At 42.1% G+C, this 22,115-nt stretch overlaps 1 protein-coding gene across 2 annotated transcripts in view; it reads right to left on the minus strand.

The window, feature by feature from the left end:
- The window catches only part of LOC126531334 (tetratricopeptide repeat protein 21B-like), a 32,815-nt gene that overhangs the window by 428 nt on the left and 10,272 nt on the right, over window positions 1–22,115 (minus strand). For both annotated transcript variants that reach the window (XM_055071107.2, XM_050178831.3), the window contains 21 exons: window positions 21,804–21,924; window positions 21,638–21,735; window positions 21,071–21,309; window positions 20,756–20,828; window positions 20,540–20,650; window positions 19,472–19,524; window positions 19,276–19,364; window positions 18,483–18,609; window positions 18,033–18,098; window positions 17,846–17,948; window positions 14,678–14,788; window positions 14,451–14,532; window positions 11,983–12,133; window positions 11,061–11,222; window positions 10,055–10,115; window positions 9,837–9,971; window positions 4,547–4,660; window positions 4,386–4,439; window positions 3,490–3,546; window positions 1,107–1,227; window positions 2–69 (listed from right to left, as the gene is read on the minus strand). In XM_055071107.2, the coding sequence (XP_054927082.1) occupies window positions 2–69; window positions 1,107–1,227; window positions 3,490–3,546; window positions 4,386–4,439; window positions 4,547–4,660; window positions 9,837–9,971; window positions 10,055–10,115; window positions 11,061–11,222; window positions 11,983–12,133; window positions 14,451–14,532; window positions 14,678–14,788; window positions 17,846–17,948; window positions 18,033–18,098; window positions 18,483–18,609; window positions 19,276–19,364; window positions 19,472–19,524; window positions 20,540–20,650; window positions 20,756–20,828; window positions 21,071–21,309; window positions 21,638–21,735; window positions 21,804–21,924 (2,196 nt within the window). The remainder of the gene's footprint in view (window position 1; window positions 70–1,106; window positions 1,228–3,489; window positions 3,547–4,385; window positions 4,440–4,546; window positions 4,661–9,836; window positions 9,972–10,054; window positions 10,116–11,060; window positions 11,223–11,982; window positions 12,134–14,450; window positions 14,533–14,677; window positions 14,789–17,845; window positions 17,949–18,032; window positions 18,099–18,482; window positions 18,610–19,275; window positions 19,365–19,471; window positions 19,525–20,539; window positions 20,651–20,755; window positions 20,829–21,070; window positions 21,310–21,637; window positions 21,736–21,803; window positions 21,925–22,115) is intronic.

The raw sequence follows: 22,115 nt of genomic DNA on the forward strand, positions 1-22,115 counted from the left end.
CGACATGGCAGACGTCAATGGCATCTGTGTATCGTTTGGCCTTGAGGTAGTTGAAGGCTAATTTGTAGCCTGTAAAATAGTAAAAGAAATTTGGGAAGTGATCACATATACTAAAGAGTCAAACTTTCTTTCTTTTCTTTTTCTCTGCCCCCCCCCCCCCCCCCCCACTCTCCCCACCTCGCTATCTCCCTTTTTTTTAAGGGTAAAAAATGTAACGTGTTCCATCTCTAGAAGATCCTTAATGTCTCCTGTCTGTGAAATATTGATAAGAGGCATGTTATCAATGCCATCTCGTCGCATTACTACTATTCTGTGACTTCATATTGTCAGATTAGAAACAGCTTGCTAAGCTATAAATGAATGGCAGGCTTCATAGGGAGATCGTAACTATCGGTACTCGCAGACAACTTTCTGTGGCAATAAAGAGAATGCTTCGAGGCAAAGCACACACGAGAGGGCTCCCCCCAAAAAAAGTTCCACATTAATTTAAGCTGGGGAGAGAAAATACAGACACCTTATTTACAACAGCATGATTGACAAATTCACCAATGAATGTTAAATTTGACTTATTTTTCTGCTTTTTCGTTTCCACATTTTGTTGCATGCGAAACAGTCGCACGTGGAAGCTACACTGATTTAGCATATGTTCCAAGAAACCAAAACCTCTCTCAAGCTGTGCCGGAATACTCTGCACAGTAACACACGGGCAGAAGCTCTACCTCCATAGCTTTCCCTTGATTGCTACAGAAAGTTGTCCGTGAGTATAGCTGATATATTTCTTGCCAAGCCTCACCTCCAACAGCCAAGCCTCAACAGTTGCTGAACAAGGGACATCTCAGGTTGGAGTGAGCACTTCAACAAGGGGACCTGCCTTCATCAGGCCAGCAACTGTTGCCAACTGGGAACTGCTGACTGTCACTTGTTGCCCCGATGGCAACAGGTGACATTTGGCAGTCTTCGTCAGGGCAACAGTCGCTGCCTCTTGTTCGACCACTGCCGATTGCTTTGACTCCATATTACTTCAAGCTTCTGTCTTGTTTGGATTGCTCAGTCTCAACTTTACACAAGTGCCTCCAATTGGCGTACAAAAGCAGTTGCAGAATTACCAATTGCTGGGTTGTTCTGACTTCCCTGCTTCCAAGCGTTCTCATAGTACTGAGCAGCATCCTTGTAACTCTGCTCCTTCTCCATGATGTAGCCCATGTATTCGTAAGCCTTGGTGCAGGACTTGGGGTGCCAACATGTAAAGGAGCAAAAAAATGGTGAAGTTCATGTGAGAGTTCGGTTGCAGGTGGCATTTTTCTCACTTGTCTGAAGGTGTACTCATTACTGGTTTCTATTGGCTCTAGTTTCTAGAGACAAAGTTTCTGTCATTTTCATCGAGTCTGGACCAGCCATTCACAAATGGCTCTTTGCGTAATATTTCTACACTGAAAAGCCGCATGTAGGCTTCACAGATTGATTCTCATCTTATGATGAAGCCCACTCATCGTTTTGGAGGAGCTGCTTGAATTGCATTCGAAGTTCACCAGATTTTACCAAACAAAAGAATGACAGAATAAATCATAATGCTTCGTGGTGGATCATAGTTTAAGGTGTCGGACAAAGCAAGCAAAATTCCCTTGAACTTCCAGATGAATGCATGCTTCAATGGCAGAGCAAGGAAAAGCAACTTATCAATGGAGTTAGTTGATTCTAAATGATTTGTGGAAAATGCACGCCCACTTTGAATTAAGAAATCAAAAGTAGATTCTTTGCCACAGGAAAACTTGCTCTCAATAAACCAGTATGATTATCTTTTAGTAAAGCCACTGCCATTTTTGCAAGTGGATGACAAGGAGAGATCAAGCTGTGCCTGATTATAAATCATGGCTTTTCTGCAACTTTTCATTAAGAGTCCAGTTCTCCTTGTCCCATTCATGCACATTAATGTACTAGAAGTAGAGCAATAAAGTGATCCAAGTCTTATTATTCTTTATTGAAAAATCAAGTTAATTTTGCATTCATACTTGGTCATGGCTCCTATCCTGATATTTGCCAGTATGTTTCAGTGAGTGTTTGAGTGTTCATGAAGGCATTCATGAATGATAAGTGCCGAATTATCTTGGGCCGGAATAAAGCATTGATGTTGTTCCTCTTATGTTCTAATCAGCACTTCCCCCCCTCATATTTTTTCGTTATGGACATGTTGCCCATGTTATCACCATGACCAGCTTGTAAGTTCGGCAGAATGAAGCAGAGCCAAGCAAGAGAAAGTTGTAGACAGTTTACTAGAAGCTTACAGATGCTGCCATGTCTGGCTACTAATACGTGAGTAGTGTGTCCTTGCTATCAAGATGTCTAGAACAAATTTCAAAGCAATGAAGTAGTTGCACAGACATGTCTGGCTCTGCTCTCCAGTTACGTTGTGCAACCACGAAGAACAGCTGGGAAGTTGTTTTGTTCAATGCCAGTTTTTTACCCTTTTTTTCCCTAATGGTGGTGCAAAATATACTACACCAAGTGCTGTGATTGTTCAATGCCAGTTTTTTACCCTTTTTTTCCCTAATGGTGGTGCAAAATATACTACACCAAGTGCTGTGAACATTGTTAATGCATAAAAAAATAATAATGACTGGGACACTATTTAGGAAAATATATATGAAAGATTTTGTGCCATGTGTGTTAGTAAAGCTATTTTATCCACTAACACATAGCACAACATTTATTTATTTATTTTTTATTTACACTAGTGCAGACCTTGCTTTAGGTCTAGGCAGGGAGTGCACAAGATATATATTTATGAAAATCAATACAAAGGCAGACAAACATCATTGGAATGAACATAAAGTAAAGTTTGCACATTATACCAAATACATTATCTAAAATATATCATAAAATGCCCTTTTGAAGTCATCAGCCACTAGTACGCTCACAGGTAAGGCATTCCACTCAGTGGTAGTTTTCGGAAAAAATGAAAACTTAAAAGCATTAGTATGCGCAAAGTATGGGCTTAAGCCATGATTGTGGTGATGACAAGTTCTACGTGTGTCTAAAAACTGTACATAAGGGGTGGGAGAAATGCCTAGTTTTCCCTGAATTAGTTGGTGGAGGAAGGATAAGTGGGTGATCCTATGTCTTATATGGAAAGATGGAAAAGTTGGATACGGTTGTTTGTCATCAGCTGATAAGGGTAACAGGCTTTCTTGTATTTATTATACATAAAGTGTACTGCACGTCTCTGTACTTTTATTTAATTATTTACTGTACTGCACTTTTTGTAATTCTGTTATATCTTTTTTTGTATGGAGGATCCCAAATGATAGTGGCATATTCAAGATTTTGGTCTTGTAAGTGTATTATAAACTAATAATTTGCAGCTGCTAGGTGCATCCCCAAGTTTATAGCAAAGAAAACCAACTTTGTGTTTGAAGCTTTATTTTATGAGCTTTTGAAGGAGCCAGTGAATAAACATTTTTTAATTGCATGTTGAAGTTGTAACATGCTCACCTTGTTGTGCTGCAGGACACGTTTGAGAAGATCAGTTGATACATCATACTTTCCAGACTGTAACAGGAGAACACACAACATGAAGCTGCATCATATTTCGTAGCATAATTGTGGAGGCCTGTCTTATTGCAGTTGTTCATGATCAAGTTTTCAACAGATGCCCACTTGCAAAAAGTAGCTCACCTATGTTCAAACCTCTGTTTTGCAAATATGTTTAATGCATTGCTGAAAGTTGTAGACCAAGGGTACTCAAGTAGGTAATAGAAATGATGAAGATGATAAAAGGTGTGGCAGCAAAGGCAAAGGCTGGATATCAGTACTCTGGGGTGAGAGCACAAGCATCTTGCTTTCCGGACGTTCGCTTTGCCTTCTACGTCACTGAGTAGGCGGTGCTTTTTGGCGCTCCTGCTTCACTGAGCAGACGACCATCGAAGAAAACGTGGTGCCGGTGAATCGCAAGAGTTCAAGTGAACGCTAAGAAAGCAAAATGCTCGTGCAATCTCGCCCCTGCAAACATGTTGGCCTTTTGCCTTCCTTTGCCTTTCAGCAAGTAGTGGTGGCTACAGTTGTGTTTGGCAGTAAAGGTGTGGCTGTTCTAAACAGAATACAGAAGTTATGAGGCTTGATTGCAATAGAAAAAGCGTGTTGTGCAGCTCTGATGTAGACAATACTTCAAGCATTTATGTATACAATATCTTAGCCACTTGTTGCATAAGGGAAGCTTAAGAGCACTATGAAAAAAAATGAAAGTATCGTCGATGAGCTGAGCTTGTACTTGGTTGTTGCCAGAAATTCACAAACGACCACCTCCATTCCATAGACGGGCTGTCTATGGAATGGAAGTGGTTAATCTCAAATACAATATCGGCTACACCCATTTGCTCTTTCAAATATACCTGGATGTAAATGTCAGCAAGAAGAATCCAGCACTTCTCCAGGTATTCTGCATCCTATAAATACATTTAAGAAAAGAAAGAAAGGAACAAAACCTTGGTTTATCACTATGGCATACACTTCTACAGTCAAATTTAGAACAGTTTGTTGCATTCACACTGACCCCAAAGTTCCAGGGTGCTTTCATCACCCGCTTGAGCTGATTTCTGGCTCTGGGAACCTGCTTGAGTATCATCTGGGCTGTTGCTATGCCCAATATGGCACCAACATGGTCCCTCTGAAATACAGCGGAGAGATTGTGGAAACAGGAGGTGGATTTCTAGAGGTTTTTATTTTTGTTATTTTTCAGTTTCAGTATCAAAAATGACTATACTTGCTCGCTTTTCGTAACGGTTCCACTCGTGCTTTAAACGTAAAATTTTGCATGGAGGCTCCTCAATGTCCACATTATATTCAATTATGCTTTTCAAGCAGTCCAAAATTTATTTGCAGTTCACTTTTAAAGTTTTTCTTTTTGAATGCAACTAATGCCATTCAAATTATTTCATTGGTTGCCTAATATGGGCATTTCTGGTATGTGTGTACACTTGTAAAAAGACCCTCCTAATTGGGGAAAGCACAACTAGCTCTGCTAAAGTTGAATTTGCTGACCTGGAGGCAGTTTATGTCATCTGATCACTACCACTTCCTGTGGACTGCAGCTCTAGGATTAACTGGTATCTCTGGATGCACGTTACCTGTCCATTTTCTGATTGTTTCCAAGTCAATTCTGAACCTGTATCTTTAGGCAAACTATGATGTATCCACAATATGAATTCTACAGAAACACACAAGGTGATTGAAGAAAAGTTTTTATCCATCATACTGTATTTGGCACTTTAACATACGGATGAAATACTTATTTATTCCATTGGCCATTGCATTGCAGCCTGCCTTCCACGCTTCGTCTTCCTTGCTGTCTTCCCAAATGTGCACGCTTCTAAATCTCATCACTCATTGGCTCTTTGACATGTTCCACGTGTAGTAATATTGTATCGTGAAGCTACAGGGGAAATCCTCACAGGTCCTTTGGAAAGAAAGCTTTGCAATTGAAGAAAAGTTCTCTGTGGTCCATGTATCAAATATAGGGCATTACTGACTTACTCCACAATATGAGCTAACCAGGATGCTAGCAGTCTACAGTGAAAGGGCTATATACAGGTTGTCCTACATAACTTGAGCCAAAGTTTTAAAAATGAAAGGCACTCCGGACGCGAGTTGAAACAAATGCATAATGTTGGCACTGGCCTAGAGTTACTTAGGCTATATTGTATTTTCCCCTTAACTAACAGATTAGTTATGTTTAATAAATCAACTTTTTAAGTATTGGCTACCGACTCCAAGTGAGATACGCAAAGTTGTAGAGCACCTTGAGAAACCTCTCAATAAATTGTTTCCAACACGATATATCTCATGTGATCCTTTTTTTCCACTTCCCAAAGAAGGCCTGCGAAATATGAAAAAATACCACGTGACGGAGCACTTGCGCACTGTTGTTGTGCTGCTCTCAAGCATGCGATGGATGAACAAGGTTGGCTGCAGCGAAATTGGCCTGCAACAGGGCGTTATGTCTGGTGTAGGTAGCTGGGCATGCGGCTTTATCGCATGACAGTGCAAATGTGTGCTGTTGGCCAAGCAGTGCCAAAACGGTAAAGCATCTAAGGAGATGAAAGAGGACTAAAACATAGCTTTATTTTTTATGCTTGAAATGGGCAAGAGCTGGCAGCCTGCCGATGCAGTGCAATGGCATTGGGCGGGGAGGCGGCGTTAGGGCCGGAATCATTTTCCGGTGAACTTCAATTCAAAAAGCGCCCTTTGATTATAATGCGTGTTTGAAGAGGTCACCATCTGTTGCAATGCACATTTAGCATCTCATAGGCACATTTTCCAAGGCGTTCTTGATCAGGGTATCAGGGATGGAGTTGCAGACTTGCCTTATTTTTTCTCTTAGGTTCTCTGATGTTGTGGTTGGCGTCTCGTATACTGAATCCTTGACATGGCCACAGAGAAAGAAATTGAGGGGAGTTAAATCTGGCGACCATGCTGGCCAAGCAATGGGCCCATGCCGTCCAATCTACTGCTGCGGGAATACTTCAAGCAGCCATTTGCAAGCTTTGCTGCTGCCATGTGCGGGAGCACCATCATGCTGGTACCAAATATCCTTGATCCTAGCCAATGGAACTTGGCAAAGAAAATCCTCAAGCATCCCATCAAGGATGTCGTTAACGTATCTTTCACCTGTAAGCGTGTTATCAAAAAACACAGGGCCAATGATAGTGCCACCGTAAATTCTGCACCACACATTAACTAACCACTAATATTGGTGACATGTCATCAAAACCCAGTGAGGGTTTTCGTCGCTGCAGTAGTGAGCGTTGTGGATGTTCACTTGGGCATTATGTGAGAAGGTAGCTTCATCAGTCCACGGTATTTTGTTGACAAAGCCTGGGTCCTCTTCTGTCTTGATCCAGTTTGCAAAGTCCTTTCGATTTTGAAAATCTCAGGGCTCCAACATCTGGTGCACCTGCACGTCGTATGGATGAAGTTGCCTCTTATTAAGTACTCTCCACACTGAAGACTTTGACACTCCAGCTTCAGCACCCACACTACGAACACATGCACGTGGGTCTGAAGAAAACTTTGGCAGAATATCTGTCTACACGTCCTCGTCCAGAATTGAAGATTTATGTAATTTCTTCGTAAAAGTCCCAGTCTGTCTCGGCGTTTCATATGCACGCACAATCGTCATTGAGCTCGGATGCATATCTGGATGCCAGCATTGAAATAGCTCAGCTGTGCGCCTTCTATGTCCACCTGACGCACCTAGAGCCAAAACCATATCCGCTCTTTCCTCATTCAAGTGAGCCATATGTGCTGCGCAACGTTGGTCACAGCCAAATAGCATTGCTGTGGAGAACACACAGGGATATGGGCATCGGAGGAGCACTGGGTATATTGCAGTTTGCTGGGAGCTGGGATTGGTTCAAATGAGGTACATAAGGTATGATCTACATCCGGTAAACTGGAACAGCCTGCGGGCGCACTATCTCAGGGACTGGTGCGCCAGTCACGGTGCACAAGTGTGAAGCAACACGTGGCCACCCTCTACTGCGCCCACGAAGTGATGCACACGTGCAGGGTGCAAGATCAAAAAAGAACGTCTGGTAGAAAGTAAGTGAAAGAAAGAGAGTGGACGGGGCCAGTGCGAAAAGAGTCATCGTCTAAAGAAGACATGCATAATCCTCCTTGAATATAGCCAAGGTTTTTTTTACCATTAGTTAGTTTTGTCCCCGTGTGATTTATCTGCTGCTATTTGAGCCCTAAGGTTTAAAATTGTAGCATCATCGTTCAATTCGAAAACTACTACAAGGTCATTTGTGTACAATGGCAAAATTGTACCAGGCGTCATCGCCTTCCATCGTTCCCACGCACTTCACCTTCTCCTTCTTTCAAGCAGAACCAAAATGCTGCTTTCGTCTTTTCTTTTTCGTGGCGTTGGACAGTTCATCACTTCGGCAACGCTCAGCCAGCAGCGTGCATTTGCACCGTCATGCGATAAGAGCCGCATGCTGAGATACCTGCACCAGGCATAATGCCCTGTTGCGGGCCGTCTCACTGCAGCCGACCTTGTTCATCCATCACACGCTTGAGAGCAGCACAATAACAGTGCGCAAGCGCCCCGTCACGTGGTATTTTTTCATATTTCACAGGCTTTCTTTGGAACATTGAAAAAAGGACCACGTGAGATATATTGTGTTAGAAACAATTTATTGAGAGGTTTCTCAAGGTGCTCTACAACTTTGCATATCACAGTTGGGGTCTGCAACCAATACTTAAAAAGTTGATTAATTAAACATAACTAATCTGTTAGTTAAGGGGAAAATAAAATATAGCCTAACTCTTGGCCAGTGCCAACATTATGCATTCGTTTGAACTGGCGTCTGGAGTGCCTTTCATTTTTAAAACTTTGGCTCAAGTTATGTGGGACAACCTGCATAGTTCAATGGCACACTGGCAACTATAGGCCTCCTTGTTAGCAGATATGGTAAAGTGGCTGCTCTGGTAGGGAGGTCCAGCTCTGTGTTTCATTTTTGGACCAAAACGAATTTTTGTCCTGCTTTGAAGCTTTTTCTGAAGAAGTGTCCCTTTGGAGCTTCAAAGTATATCCTAGTGGATGGTTTCTCGTATGAGGTAACATCCTCAAAATTGTACAATTCAGGACAATATGTATTCGCCTCTGATTTATGGTCTTGCTTTCTTTTCTTCTTTCTTATGTGGGAGGAGAACTTCAAACCAGTTTTTGTATTGTCACACCAAGTGATAGTACATGATTGGGAACACAAATATACTGCACCAAATGTTGACCGCTTCAAATGTTATGCAGCTAATTGTCAATATAATGTTATCGTAGTCATCAGCATAATTTATCTCCGCTGCAAGATCAAGGCCTCTCCCAGGCATCTCCAATTGCCTTCAACTAGGATCAGCTGACGCCATCCTATGCTTGCAAACGTTCTAATCTCATTGTGCCACCTTATTACTCTGCCATCCTCAACTGTGTTTCTCATCCCTTGACACCCCTACGCATTACATGGACTGCCTGCAGGGGTTCCTTTTTGAGCTTCAAGGTACGTCCCAGTGGATGCCAAATTTCCTTCTATCAACTGACAAAGCAAAAAGAAAGGGAAAATTGTCATCCACCCATCTTGTAGCAAGAAGCTACAAAGGAAACCCATACCAATTTTTCAGAAAGAAAGCCTCACAGTTGAATAAAAATTATCATCCTGAACTAATTTTTCTTTAACTGCAAGGCTTCCTTTCCAAATAACTGGTATGTTTTGTGTGTGTGTTTGTGTGTGTGTGTATGTGCACATGTGCATTGGTGGTGCTTCATGCTGTAAGACTGGTGGATGACAATTTTCATGAACTTTCATGAACTTCCCTCCACCTCTAGGGCTTCCACAGAAGTGGTTTACCAGATTACAAAGAATGCATGGAACAATAGTTCACTTTGTTTCCTGAACTTTTATCTACATTTTGTTCATTGCCAAATTTTAATACTCAGCTAAATTATAGGTCATATTCTTTGGTTACGATAATAAACAAGGAGACAGGACAAGACGCAACACCTTGACGTGACAGGTGGCTTGTCCTATCTCCTCCTTAATTGTGTCATCGTGTTTGCACTAAAAGTTTATTATGACACACGCCAACCAACCTGTCAATGCATTCTGCTGAACTATCCTTAGGAAGCTTTGCCTAATGGCATGGACGTAACCTCAGATGCAGCTGAATTACTAGGTACCTCATTAACACAAGGTAGCACTTGCAGCTAGGGACATTGCATGTGGCTACCAGAAAAATTGCATACTTTCGTCATGTGTTTACTATGTTCATAGCAACATTTAGCTTACATTTCGTTCTTCGGAACTGAATTGCAGGAACTCATTCAAGGCGATTTCAGCATCAGCTTTTGACTTCTTGGCCAAGAGCACGAAGTTACTCATAAGACGAAAGTCTGAGTCGTTGCACATCTTGGGTCTCAGCTCCTAAAGGAAAAAAAGTGCACTGTTTCTTTGTTCCATTACTATTAGCCAGAGAATTAAAGCATGCAAGAAGTGTAGGAACGAACAGTCAGAAGTCTCATTGCAGTTTGAATTGCTCCTTCGTGGTAGTCCACCTTAGCACCGTCTCTGCGAGAGAGAGAAAAGGGGGGGAGAAGCATTTCGATACATAATATACCATCTGCTCTGCCGCTTTTTGGAAACTATGCCTTCTACTCCACAAACTCAACACAGCTCTGCCTAGTGTTAAACTGCTCTCTTAGTTTTCCTTAATTAGGCCTAAACTTGGAGTACGCTTTCATAGTTTGGGACCCTCACAAAAAAATTAACATTAAGAGCCTAGAAAGAATTCAAAGACAAGCACTACGATTTATTTACAGTAAATTTAAGGCTACTGACTCCGCCACTGCATTACTAACTGCAAACGGCATTGAACTATTACAAATTCAAAGAAAGTTGGCTAGAGTTTCTTCCAAACTTAATTAATCGCAGGCTAGCCTAAGACACCGCAAAATATGTATCCCCCTTGATAAGCAGAACCACTCAACACCACTACCCTCATTCTCTAACACCAATTTTCACAAGGACTGACACTTTTCGGTACTCTTTCTTTTCCACAAACAGCTGACTGGAATAAGCTGAAGCATATCCCCAGCGCCAGTGACCTGTATGCCACTTGTGTAAACAATGTTGTTATTTTGTGTATTAATTACAGTTGTATTATAATCAAGTTTAAATTTTTCTTAATCATCTACCTTATGACCAAGGAATTTGTGTGAGAAACATGTTACACATTCGTTCCATCCTGTTCTGTGTAAATAATCTTGTGTATTTTGCTCACCCTGTTTGGACTTCTTGCCCCCAGTATTTTATAAATAAAATATATATTCTCATTTTTCTCACTTTGTAGTGAAGGCACAAAAAGTAATGTAAAAACAAACCTCCTCAGAAAAACTGCACTATGAGCAGCAGTTTCCTGATGTACATCTCATAAAATGCTGGGGATGGCTACACTTTGTTTACCCAACAGCATGATCCATCTTTAATATGTAAGCTGCACTTGATATACCTTACCCTGCGATAATCCCACCATTGTCGAATGTTTCGCCACCAATAGTTTCATTGTCTGGATTGATGCATATCTCTATCATGTGGTAGGTTGATATGAGGCCCCAATCTGGGTCATAGCGGGCCTTGTTGAAGCTTTTCATGGCCCCAGCTGGATTTCCTGTGTACCTGGACAAGCATAAGCACACAATCGTGCGTCAGCTCATAGTATTCAAGCTTCTCAGGACACCATATTCTTGTTTGAATCTCTACGTGAATTACAAGCTTGAACCATCTAAAACTAAATCATGGATGATTCAGGACAAAACCATGATTTGTTATGAACAGATTTGTACTCTAGGCGTATTTTCATTCACTGTCTGCTGAAATCGAAAATAATATCTGCTGGTAAGACCTAAACCAAGTGAAAAACCTTAAGATAAAGGTTTGTTGCACAGCATTTATAACATTTTCTTAGGCAGCCTAATGGCTTGCAGTTGGCTGCTCTATCAAGACATGAGACTTCAAGATGAACAGGTAAGTGTGCAAGCTTTATTTTTATCGTTCAATGACCTATGAAGGTACTTTTGGTTGAAGACTCCACATTGTCCTAGTATTACTTTGTTAGGGGTGTAAATTAGGGCTGACATTATAGATTGCGAATGCCACATAGCACAATTTTGTTTTTTCTACAAAAATTGGAAGTTCAACTCTTAGTTCCGATTTACTCCATTAACAAACTTTTTTTTTTCTATGGAAAAAACATTTAGGAAATTCAGAAACTATAATCCACAGGTCTAACCTGGCTCCAACTTTTATCTTTTATGTTTCTTTAAAGGACATTGAAAATGTAGCACTTGAAACAAAGGATTAGATTTGCATGTTTTAAATAAAATAAGTTATTTGAATATGAACTATTGCATAATGAATATTGCTTTAGCAAAAGTACCATTCATGGAGCCCTTTGCAGTAGAAGTAGCCCCCATTGACTCCAGAGCGTGGCAACAGATTGCTGGCCTTCTTGAGAAACTGATCAGCTTGGTCCAACTTGCCTAGACGTCTCATGGCTTCTATAAGCCTGGCTAGCGCAGGGTAATAGTCTGCAATGAGATGGGCATCAACCATCATTCTATTTCAAAAGATCATGAAATATGCTTTACGACTGGAACAAACTTTTGACAACCTTAGAAGCATATGTGACAAGTGATGTACACTCTTGAGCAAAATTGTTTAGAGACCGCAACATCAGTTAAAAATTTCAATTTATTATAGCACAGCAATGCAGCATGGAACTGTCCCAATGTGTTGCGATAGTCAAACTGGCCCACAGGAGCTGCACCACTTGATTTCAGCCTGCATGCCTAAGTTGCAAAGAAATAAAATTTCCGCAGCCTCTGTGGTCTTGAAATTTTTGCTTGTGAGTATGTGTATTTACTTCATCTCACACATTGGTAATGGTCATACTCTCTTTACACAACAGTTTAGATATAACAGAGCTTCCATGCGATACACTATTTCTGTTATCATGTATGTGACTACAAAGCATGGTTGAATGGCTTTCTATGTTATCTTACTGTAGTTTGTCGTAACATTAGCAATTTGTGGGTGCCTCCACGCTTGAGTATTCAGTGTAAGCTTCTTTCATTGTTGTTCACATTGCTGCTGTTTCATTCTGTCCGAATGTTCTCAGGATCAGGATCATTGATGGAGCATACACTGCCTTGGGTAATTGCGTATCCATGCGTACAGGCTTCATTCTACTGTCTGAATATGTAAAATCTTTATCAAAGGAAATGGAAAAGAAAAAATCTGCAGAATCCATCCCAAAATGACTGTCGATGGTAATGCATCAGCACTGAATCAACATGGCAACACAGTGTATTGCCACCATCAAAACGAGGCATCTATGAGACGTCTACTACTACTACGGGACTCCTCTTTCGTGCTTCCCCAAGAATACTCAGTGCCATCTAGCGCTGCCACTGCGAAGCCTGCATGTGACCTCCGAAATGCATGGTGCCTGGGAAATGCGTCATGTAGCAACTGGGCTCCTCTCTTGCGCAACTTTCTGGACATGCTGCGCTATCTAGTGGCACTGCTATGCAGTCCATTCATCGCCTTAGGACGAGAAGATTGGCACACTAGGGCCTGCAAATACTGAGAATTGTTCGTTCGCTTGCCACACACTCAGTGGCACCTACTCAGTAACCCAAGTTTGCAAGAGGTTCATTGAAGAGCGGCACATACCTAGTGCGTTCATGGCGCAGCTTGCTAAAGCGTTGGCGTGAAAGGCCTTCATTGAAAAGCGGCACCTACCCAGGGCATCTGTGGCGCAGCCTGCTAATGCGTCGGGTTGCTGTCCTTGAGGAACCCTTGCGACATGGGCTCAATTCCGCTCAGCTTTGGAGAAATTTAAGGGATCTTTTCCGTCATTGTAGAGTGGTATATTCCCAGTGGCACATACCTATTTACCTAAGTTGGCGTCAAAGATGTTCATCTAAGACTGGCACATACCTTCTGGCACATACCCAGTAACCCAAATTGGCATCAAAGAGGTTCATTGGAGACTAGCACAGACCAAGCGGCAAATACCCAGTACTCCAGGTCAGCATCAAATAGTTTCTTTGAGCAGCAGCACCTACCCAGACCCGCGTCTACAGTGATCCATGTCTGAGTGAAAGAGGTTCATTGAAGAGTGGCAAGTATGTACAGGGAGAGAAACAACTTTATTTGCCACTGCAGGGTTGGAAGTTAGGGCAGGTAGGCTATAGTGTGGCTCCCAGGTGGGGGCGATGTCTTGGGCACACAAGTCTTGGGCACACGATGTCTTGGGCACACGAGACGAGTTCCAGTTGTGTGTTCTTGTCTGCTCCTGTCAGCAGGTGATTCCAACCCACCTCGGCGGGAGCTGGCAGTAATTGCGAGGGAGGGTTACCCTCCCATCCCCACAGAATGTGTGCCTGAGTGGCGAACACTCCATGGTCACACTTAGTACAGACGGGGTCCCCGCCAGTGACTAAATAAAACCTAGAATGACTGAGAACAGAATCGGTCTGCAGTCTGCGAAGCATGGTGGCTTGCGCTCGGTCAAAGTCGGGGTGGGGAGGCAGGTGCACGAGTCTCGTCTCCTTGTACAAGTTAGTGATTTCAGCATAGGATGTGGGGGCCTCTGCGAGAGTATCCGGGTTCGAGGGGCTGGCTGCCCGGTTAGTTAGGCCTCGGGCCTTTGAACCCTGTTAACAGCACATTCTACCAATGACAACCCAGTGACCCAGGTAGGCAGAAAAATGGTAAGATACAAACATACATAGATAGATACATAGATAGAAACATACATACATAAATAAACAGCCCCTGGAAAGTGCATGAAGTATCCTAAGAATGATAAAACATCAACAAACGATTCCATGAGCTCACCTGGTTTTCTCTCTAGCAGCTGCTGAAAATGAAACATGGATGATTCCAAGTCTGTTTTCCTGAACATGAGATCTGCCATCATCTATGATCAAGGAGCAACGTGAAAGCACAATGAGAGAATGTACCTTTTGATTCCACTACCAGCATTTCTGCCATTTTCACCATGAAATTAAACATTAAATGGCATTGTCTTAGTTGGAAATGAAAGACCAATTCACGCAACATACCAGTGTGGCAGTATCATTGTTCTTTTCAAGCTGGAGAACTGTGTTACAGTACTGCTTGGCTGATTCAAGATTGTTGGAGGTCATCTCCAACTTTGCAAGAGCCAGGAGAATCTGAGAAATGGAAAACAAGCAGTCACATATGCTTTTCCTGTATTCCTTTAGGTGTTTATTAGGAGCAGCAATGAAGAATGCCAAGTTGTTTTAACCAGGGGGTGCTATGTCCATTGGATGAAATGTCCATTTCATCTGCTGCGGAAGTCCTGATTGGCTGAGTTGGTATGCGCGAGAAGGAGATAGGTGGCCCCAGCCAATCCGCAGTGCAGCAGGAGACGATATGTACATGTCCACTTGGTGGACACCAGTGGCGTAGCCAGAAACTTCATTCGGGGGGAGCGGGGAGGCTCACGACAGCTCGGCCTCCTCCTTATAGAATTTGTCGAGGGATCAAATACATGAATAATGACTGCACTGCCATTGCCAAAGATGCAGCAAACAAATTCTTGAATGCTACATACCGTCAAGACAAGTAAAATATGTATTTTTTTTTCATTAAAGAATATACTCGTAAAAATTGTGCCCAAAATAGCCGATATCAATGCTTCCATCTTTTTTGTCTATTTAATAAGTAAATAAAATATCACGAACTTTAGAACTATATCAGTTCGAAACCAGCAAAGCAGTGCATGCCGCTGATATGAAAAATATGAAGGCCATGAAATGAACAAGTTGAAGACACATATTTTAATGAAACTTTGTCATTCGAGAAACTTGTTTACATTTTTGCACATATGCAACGGCCAGGGAAAAATCTCAATGACATTGTCCTTCGTTCCAATGTATTGTGCAGGAGCAGCTGTCACCAGTCGTGTATTGTAATTGCACCAAAACTATAGTTACTACAGAGAGCACATATAAAAAGCAGGAGTAAATGAAAGTGAGCCAATGCGAATATATGACAAACTGGGTACTTTATTTAAAAGTAGTCTCCATGAGCATTTAGACATTTGTACCACTGACTAACGAGTTGCGTGATTCCCGTCTCGTAAAACTTCTTGGGTTGCTGCTTCAAAAAGTCTGTAACCGACTCTTCTACGTCATTGTCTACACGAATCTGGTTCCCTTGAGCTGTTTTTTCAATTGGCCCAAAAAGTGTGGAAGTCGCAAAGCTACAGGTCTAGACTGTATGGCATATGTTACAGCGTTTCCCACTTGAAGTTCGCCAGTATTGTGTTAACCACATTAGCGCCGTGGGGACGGGCATTGTGGTGGAGCAAGATGACTCCATTCATCTATTTTCGACGTCGTTTGCTCTTGATTGCGACACGCAGCTGATCCGGTGTTTCACATTATCAAAAATGATTAATAGTCTCTCCAGGTTTAGCAAATTCAATCAGTGATGGCCCCTGACGATTAACAAAAAAAGTCAACACCTTTCCGGCAGAAATGACAGCCTTTGCTTTCTTTGGGGGTGGTGAATTCAAATGTTTCCACTGTAAGCTTTGCCATCATGTTTCAGGCTCATAGTAGTGGCACCATGATTCGTCCCCAATCACAATTGCCGACAAGAAGTCGTCACCCCCATTGTAATACCGGATCAGATGAGTCAAGGCAGCGCCGAATCTCTCAGTCTTCTGGCCATGGTTCCTAATCTTGGTCATTCATTACGCACACAGGAGCTGATAACCGAGATGTTCATGAATTATAGTGTGAACTGAACTGTGATGTTCACACGCTCCGCCAGTTCATTGGTGCTTACACTCTAAAAGAGCTTACACCCTTCGGGGCTTATCTTGTCCCACAACAATAATTGTTATCTGCCTTGCTTGCGTTTCCTCTCTTGAAAACTTGGTACTCGCTACTTTCCTGTCGAGAATGCTGTGCACAAGCTGCTAACGTGCAAGCCATTCGTGACTAGGAAGTACCTGGCCAGCAGCATTAAGGAAAGGAAATGCGGGCAAGAGAGGTGACAATTAACGTTTGGGGACAATATACAACCCAAAAGGTGTACACTTTTTTAAGAGTGTATCCTCCTGTTCTTGTCTAATCAGCTCATCAACCTTTGCAAACGTGTTGGGGGCGATTGCACAGTGGCTTTGGCCCAGTCTTGGACTGTCTTTACAACTTGCACATCCATCTTTGAACCATTTGCTCCAACGCTTCACAGTAGCCAATGAAATGCAATGTTCAACGTACACGGCAGCCATATGGCGACTAATTTCTTTTTTGGGAAACACCATCAGCTGTCAAACACCTCACGACACCCCGCTGCTCAACTTCTGGAGCGTCCATTAGGTCACGCAACCATGTTCAACCCAGTGTATGAGAGCATTAAAGAACATTTATCCTCACATCTGCATGTCACTTTTGTGAATGAGAGATGCCTGTGTGCTACACGCATGCCTCGCAGATAATTAACCAAACCAGTATTGCGCAGGGCAGGTTGCAAAGCAAAGCTACAATAGAATATACAAATGCGAAGATACAGCTTGTTAAAGGCAAAAAAAGGCGTCTCTGGAAATAAAGTTCACTGCACGTATACACAAAACCTCGCAACAAGATATTTAAATGCACCTAGAAGTCTCTGATAAATCTACGTATCTAAGGAAAAGTCACTGTATATAATGCATCAAACAAGACAAATATGTTGCGCAATCACAGATTCACAGATCACAAAATTAACCACTCTCACAGTCGAGCTTACTAAAGGGTTGATATAAAGGCAGTCAAAGTTGCCACTTAATTTTAGTGTCAAATTCACCATTTTTTCTTGGTCTCAGTAAATGTGCAATTACAGATTCACACAGATGAGACATTCAAAACGCCTCACCAGACATTTAATTTCTAACAGTGGTGCATCTCTATGACCCCGAGGACCACCTTGAATTCTTCCACACTCTCACAGGTCTGTAAACTGTACCTTAAAAAAGTTCTACATTGTTCAATGATTCTGGCAACACTGGCAACTAAATGCTAGCTCTGCTCCTTCACTCTGCCATATGAAAGCAGTGGTGGTTCAATACAAATGACACAGCCATCTTTGCCATTGCCATGCATAGAAGACTTGTGTGCCACTAGGAGAACACAAAGCAAATGAGGTAACCTTATGTTGATGGTGTGATAACCGTTGCATAACTTGCCATATAGAACTGTAATGTCTTCAAAGCATACCTCTATGTTAGCAGAGTCATAGCTGAGTGCCTGCTTGTAGAACCTGGCTGCTGGAACATAATCTCGCTTGAGCTCACTATGCTCAGCAAGGCTTTTGCAGATGCTGTGAAATGAAATCAGAAAATAAATTTTGCAAGAACCTGATATATCAGTTGGTGCACTGTGTTGACAAGAGGTGAAAACATACACAATTGCGAGTTGTCTCTGTTCGTGGAGGGAGTCTGGCTGCTCCTGAGGCACACGAAGCATTACCCTGAAGAAAAAATGTTTTTGATTATTGTAGGCTGCGCAATGTCTGATTTGACATCATTTTTATGTCATCTAAGCTGCTGAGATTTAATCGGACTACTATGAACCGATAAAGAGCCACTGTAAGAGTATCAAATTATTTTATAGAGTACAGTACTATAGAGTTACTGAAAGTTCAGTAGCTCTGTACTTCGACCTATGTGTTTCGTGTGCACCACAATTTCAGGATGCGTTTACTAATGCCAGCATTCTCTCTGGCTCAAAAGCATTGAATTCTTACAGTGTGATCTACATTATGATAAAGCTATCGTCAAGCTATAAAGCTACCTGACTTACAACTAACTGAGCTGTAATTCATGAATTGTTACCACTCAAGTAATGCACTTACCTACTTTGCGCTTCAAAAGCCTTGTTAAGATCTTTTACTGACAAGTCGTCCTTGTGATCATTTTGGTGAACTTGAGCAAGCAATAGATAGAACTTGGATTCCCATTGCAAGCTTGTGAGGTCAGGTTCTAGGAGGAAAAGACACAAGATGCCAGCACAAAGGTTGCATTTTGGAAGTCATGTAGCAACATCATGGTCAACATGTGCTAACTTCACTATAAACAACAAAAAAGGACAGGACAAAGGAAACTGTTGAGGCACACTTATCAACATATTTTTTATATTACATCAGTGTTGACTGCTTATGTCGTGTGGGGCATTAAAAAAAGGTCACAGTTTTGAGGAATACCATTCATTCTGAATGATTCTAATAATACATTTCAGTGTATGCTACATCTTGCAAAACTACGATCAGTAAAAAAAATTAACCCACCATGGTTGCTTATTGGCTATGGTGTTGGGCTGCTAAGCATGATGTCGCGGGATTGAATTCCGACCATGGTGGTCGCATTTCGAAGGGGGCGAAATGCAAAAACGCCCGTGTACTTAGATTTAGGTGCACATTAAAGAACCCCAGGTGGCCCAAATTTCCACAGTCTCCCACTACGGACGTGCCTCATAATCAGAAAGTGGTTTTGGCATGTAAAATTCCATAATACTTACAAAAGATGATTGAGTAGAGTGAAAGTGGTATGAAAAGTTATTGTTCCATAATACAGCACTATTTTTAAGCATCTTCACATTTGCTGTTCTTGCCATATACCCTTGAAATTCCCAGACATAAGTAAGCATACCTTTCTGAAGTGCTTCAAGAGCAGCATTGATGGCATCTTCTGCATCTTGATATCTCTTTATTTTTGCCAGCAGTTCAGCTAAGTCATACCTTTGACAGAACAGTCAGAAACAGTGGGAAAATAAGGCACATCACTGTAAACTACAGTACAGAAAAATATTTCATTCAAATTTTGCACAAGGGCCACATAGACTCACTTCATCTGTGGTTGTCCTCCAGACTTTATGGCAGCCTTGTAGTATGTGATAGCCTGAACCAAGCCAGAGATAAGCCTGTGGGTCATCTTTCTCTTCACAGATATCAGTGTACTATCACACTCAGTATGAGCTACAACACATGCGCACGTGGCAAAACGCTTTCCGAGGTTGGATAACACCGCCGATCAGCACTGTGTTGCTGATCTAAAGAGAGGGGTTGTGGCTGGTCTTCTTTTAAACATCATCCAAGCCTGCTTTTGCCCTCTCCCCCTGTCTAGCACGTAAAATATTGGTCTCGCAAGAACAATAAGGACAGATGATGGCCACCTTTACTGTGAGCTATGCATCAATCATTGCCCTATGCACTTCAACCTGTCAAATATTGCAGATAAGAGACAGAGAGTTCATAGCGACGGTTATATTGCATGTATTGCACTCGCATGCAGAAAGAAGGAAAGGGCAAATGCAGGCATTAAGCAGTAATATGAAAACCTCTGTGAGGACACTTCGAGGGGTAATAAACTAAGCATAAAATTCTGAGGTGCTGGCAGTTTTCATATTAACAAGCATGACTGATACCCAGCTTGCACAAAAAGGCAGCCACCAGTCTGTTCAGATTATATTTGTAAAACAAATATTTTTGTCCTCAAGCCTGGGAGAGAGGGAAAAAGCAGGCATGACGAGGCAGTGTTCTAAACAAAAAAAGGAAAACCACTCTCCCGATGGAAAACAATGACACTACACAACCTGGGAGAATGTTTTGCCATGCGCTTGCACCTAGTAGCTCATACTGAGTGCTATAGTACATCACCTATCACCACTCATTTTCAATCAACCTAAATTGCTGTTCTTCTTCAAGTGGACATGGATTTTAATTGTTTGGCATGTAGACCTTATGCAAGTGTAACACTGTTTTAGGATATAGAACGTACTAAAAACACAAGGCAGATGCTATTGTTTTGGGCTTACAGAGAAAATGATAGTCACTGTCATATGGAATCTAAAACCAAAAGATGGCTAAATGCCAGAAAGTATCACACGAAGTCTGATAAACTGTTCAGTACTTACCCTCTCAAACTGATGTGTCTTGATAAGTGCCTGTCCAATCTTTCGCGCTACTGCACTGTCTTTTGGATTTTTACGTAAAGCTTGCTCATATGCACCAATGGCATTGTCTGGCTAGAATAGAAATAATACTTTCACTGATACTGTTCACAGGGTCGGGAATTAAGATGGAATTACTCATATTTTAGAGATTACTATATGTCCACTGTCAAAGCTTACTTCTTGTATTTTCATGTAAGCATCACCCAGCATCAAGTAGGACTGTGGGACTGGAAACTTCTCAATGATTTCCCTGAACAAGTGTGGGGAGGTGAGAGAAAAACAAGTGCAAGAAACGCATTTCAATTCAAGGGCAACTTTCTACATGACAGTGCGATTTGTCAGGATGGAAAATCAGGCGAGTTTGTGTAGCTTCATGGTTGCAACAGCACAACTGGACAAGAACAGAGTAAAAAGGAGGAGACACTATCCATATTACTCTGTCCGTGTCCGATCGTGCTGTTGAAACCATGATGTGTGATGTGTATAACATACCTATAGCAGCTGGCATACAGGCGTGGGTCTTTTCTGTAGTTCAGATAAATGTCAGCCATCTTTTCTCGGGCCTGTTGGAAGTAAGGTTGGTCTGGCCCAATGTTGCGTAACAGGGACAAAGCCTCTTCCACGTCACCCCGAGCAAGGGCCAGTTCACAGCTTGCAATGGCCACTCGTGTTTCCTCAGATGTGCCTCGGAATTCACTGGCAGCTTCTTGCATCACTCTTACTGCCTCATGCTGGTCAAGTGACAGAAATGGGAGATTAACTTACAGGCTACCCAAACGCATGGCTCTCAATCTGTTAAAAAATATTAATAGCCACACTTCATAGAAAGTAGAGCGGTGAATTAAGTCATTGGATGCTTAAGTGTGGTGAATAATGAATGACCACCACAGTGGCTTGGCAACTACGGAGTTCTGCTGCTGCCTTTCATATCTGGCATTCAGGTACTCAGTCAGAACAACTTCATCAAATTAAAAACACAGACTTTCATAACAGAACAGGGGTATTAAAAGAATGGCCTATATACGTCTAGTGAACTGTCAGTGAAAATCAAATGTTTACCTGTTGGTCTAGCTTGCCATACACATCAGCAAGTTCAAGGTAAAGAGACAGCTTGTCACTTGAGGTCAGCTCTTGCTTCCGGTTCTTGCGCGACACAGCTATGGAGTGGAAATTTCATCAGAGTGAATTTACCAACATATCGCGGGGCATGTCACAGCCTACTTACTTGATGCAGGTGCGGCACATAGTGCCATGGCAGCATTCAGTAGCTGCAGTGCGTCTTGGTAGTCACCTTGTTCTTTCAGTATTTTAGCCTTGATAATGTGAAATATCGGCTTTTCCCTCACCTGGTGAAATTGTTTATAGTCCTTTTAGCACATCAGAGTTGTATCATACAGGCACTCCTGCTGATAAAGCTCTATCAACACTGCAAGCTGGGCTTGTGCCCAACATAGGCCCATCATTAACCCAGCTTCCAGTGCTCAGTAGTCCCCAAGTGGGCCTTACACAAGCCTCCCAGTTGGTGTGCTATAGAAGA

The sequence above is a fragment of the Dermacentor andersoni genome, chromosome 5 (genome assembly GCF_023375885.2).
Source record: "Dermacentor andersoni chromosome 5, qqDerAnde1_hic_scaffold, whole genome shotgun sequence".
In the NCBI taxonomy this organism is placed as follows: Eukaryota; Metazoa; Arthropoda; class Arachnida; order Ixodida; family Ixodidae; genus Dermacentor; species Dermacentor andersoni.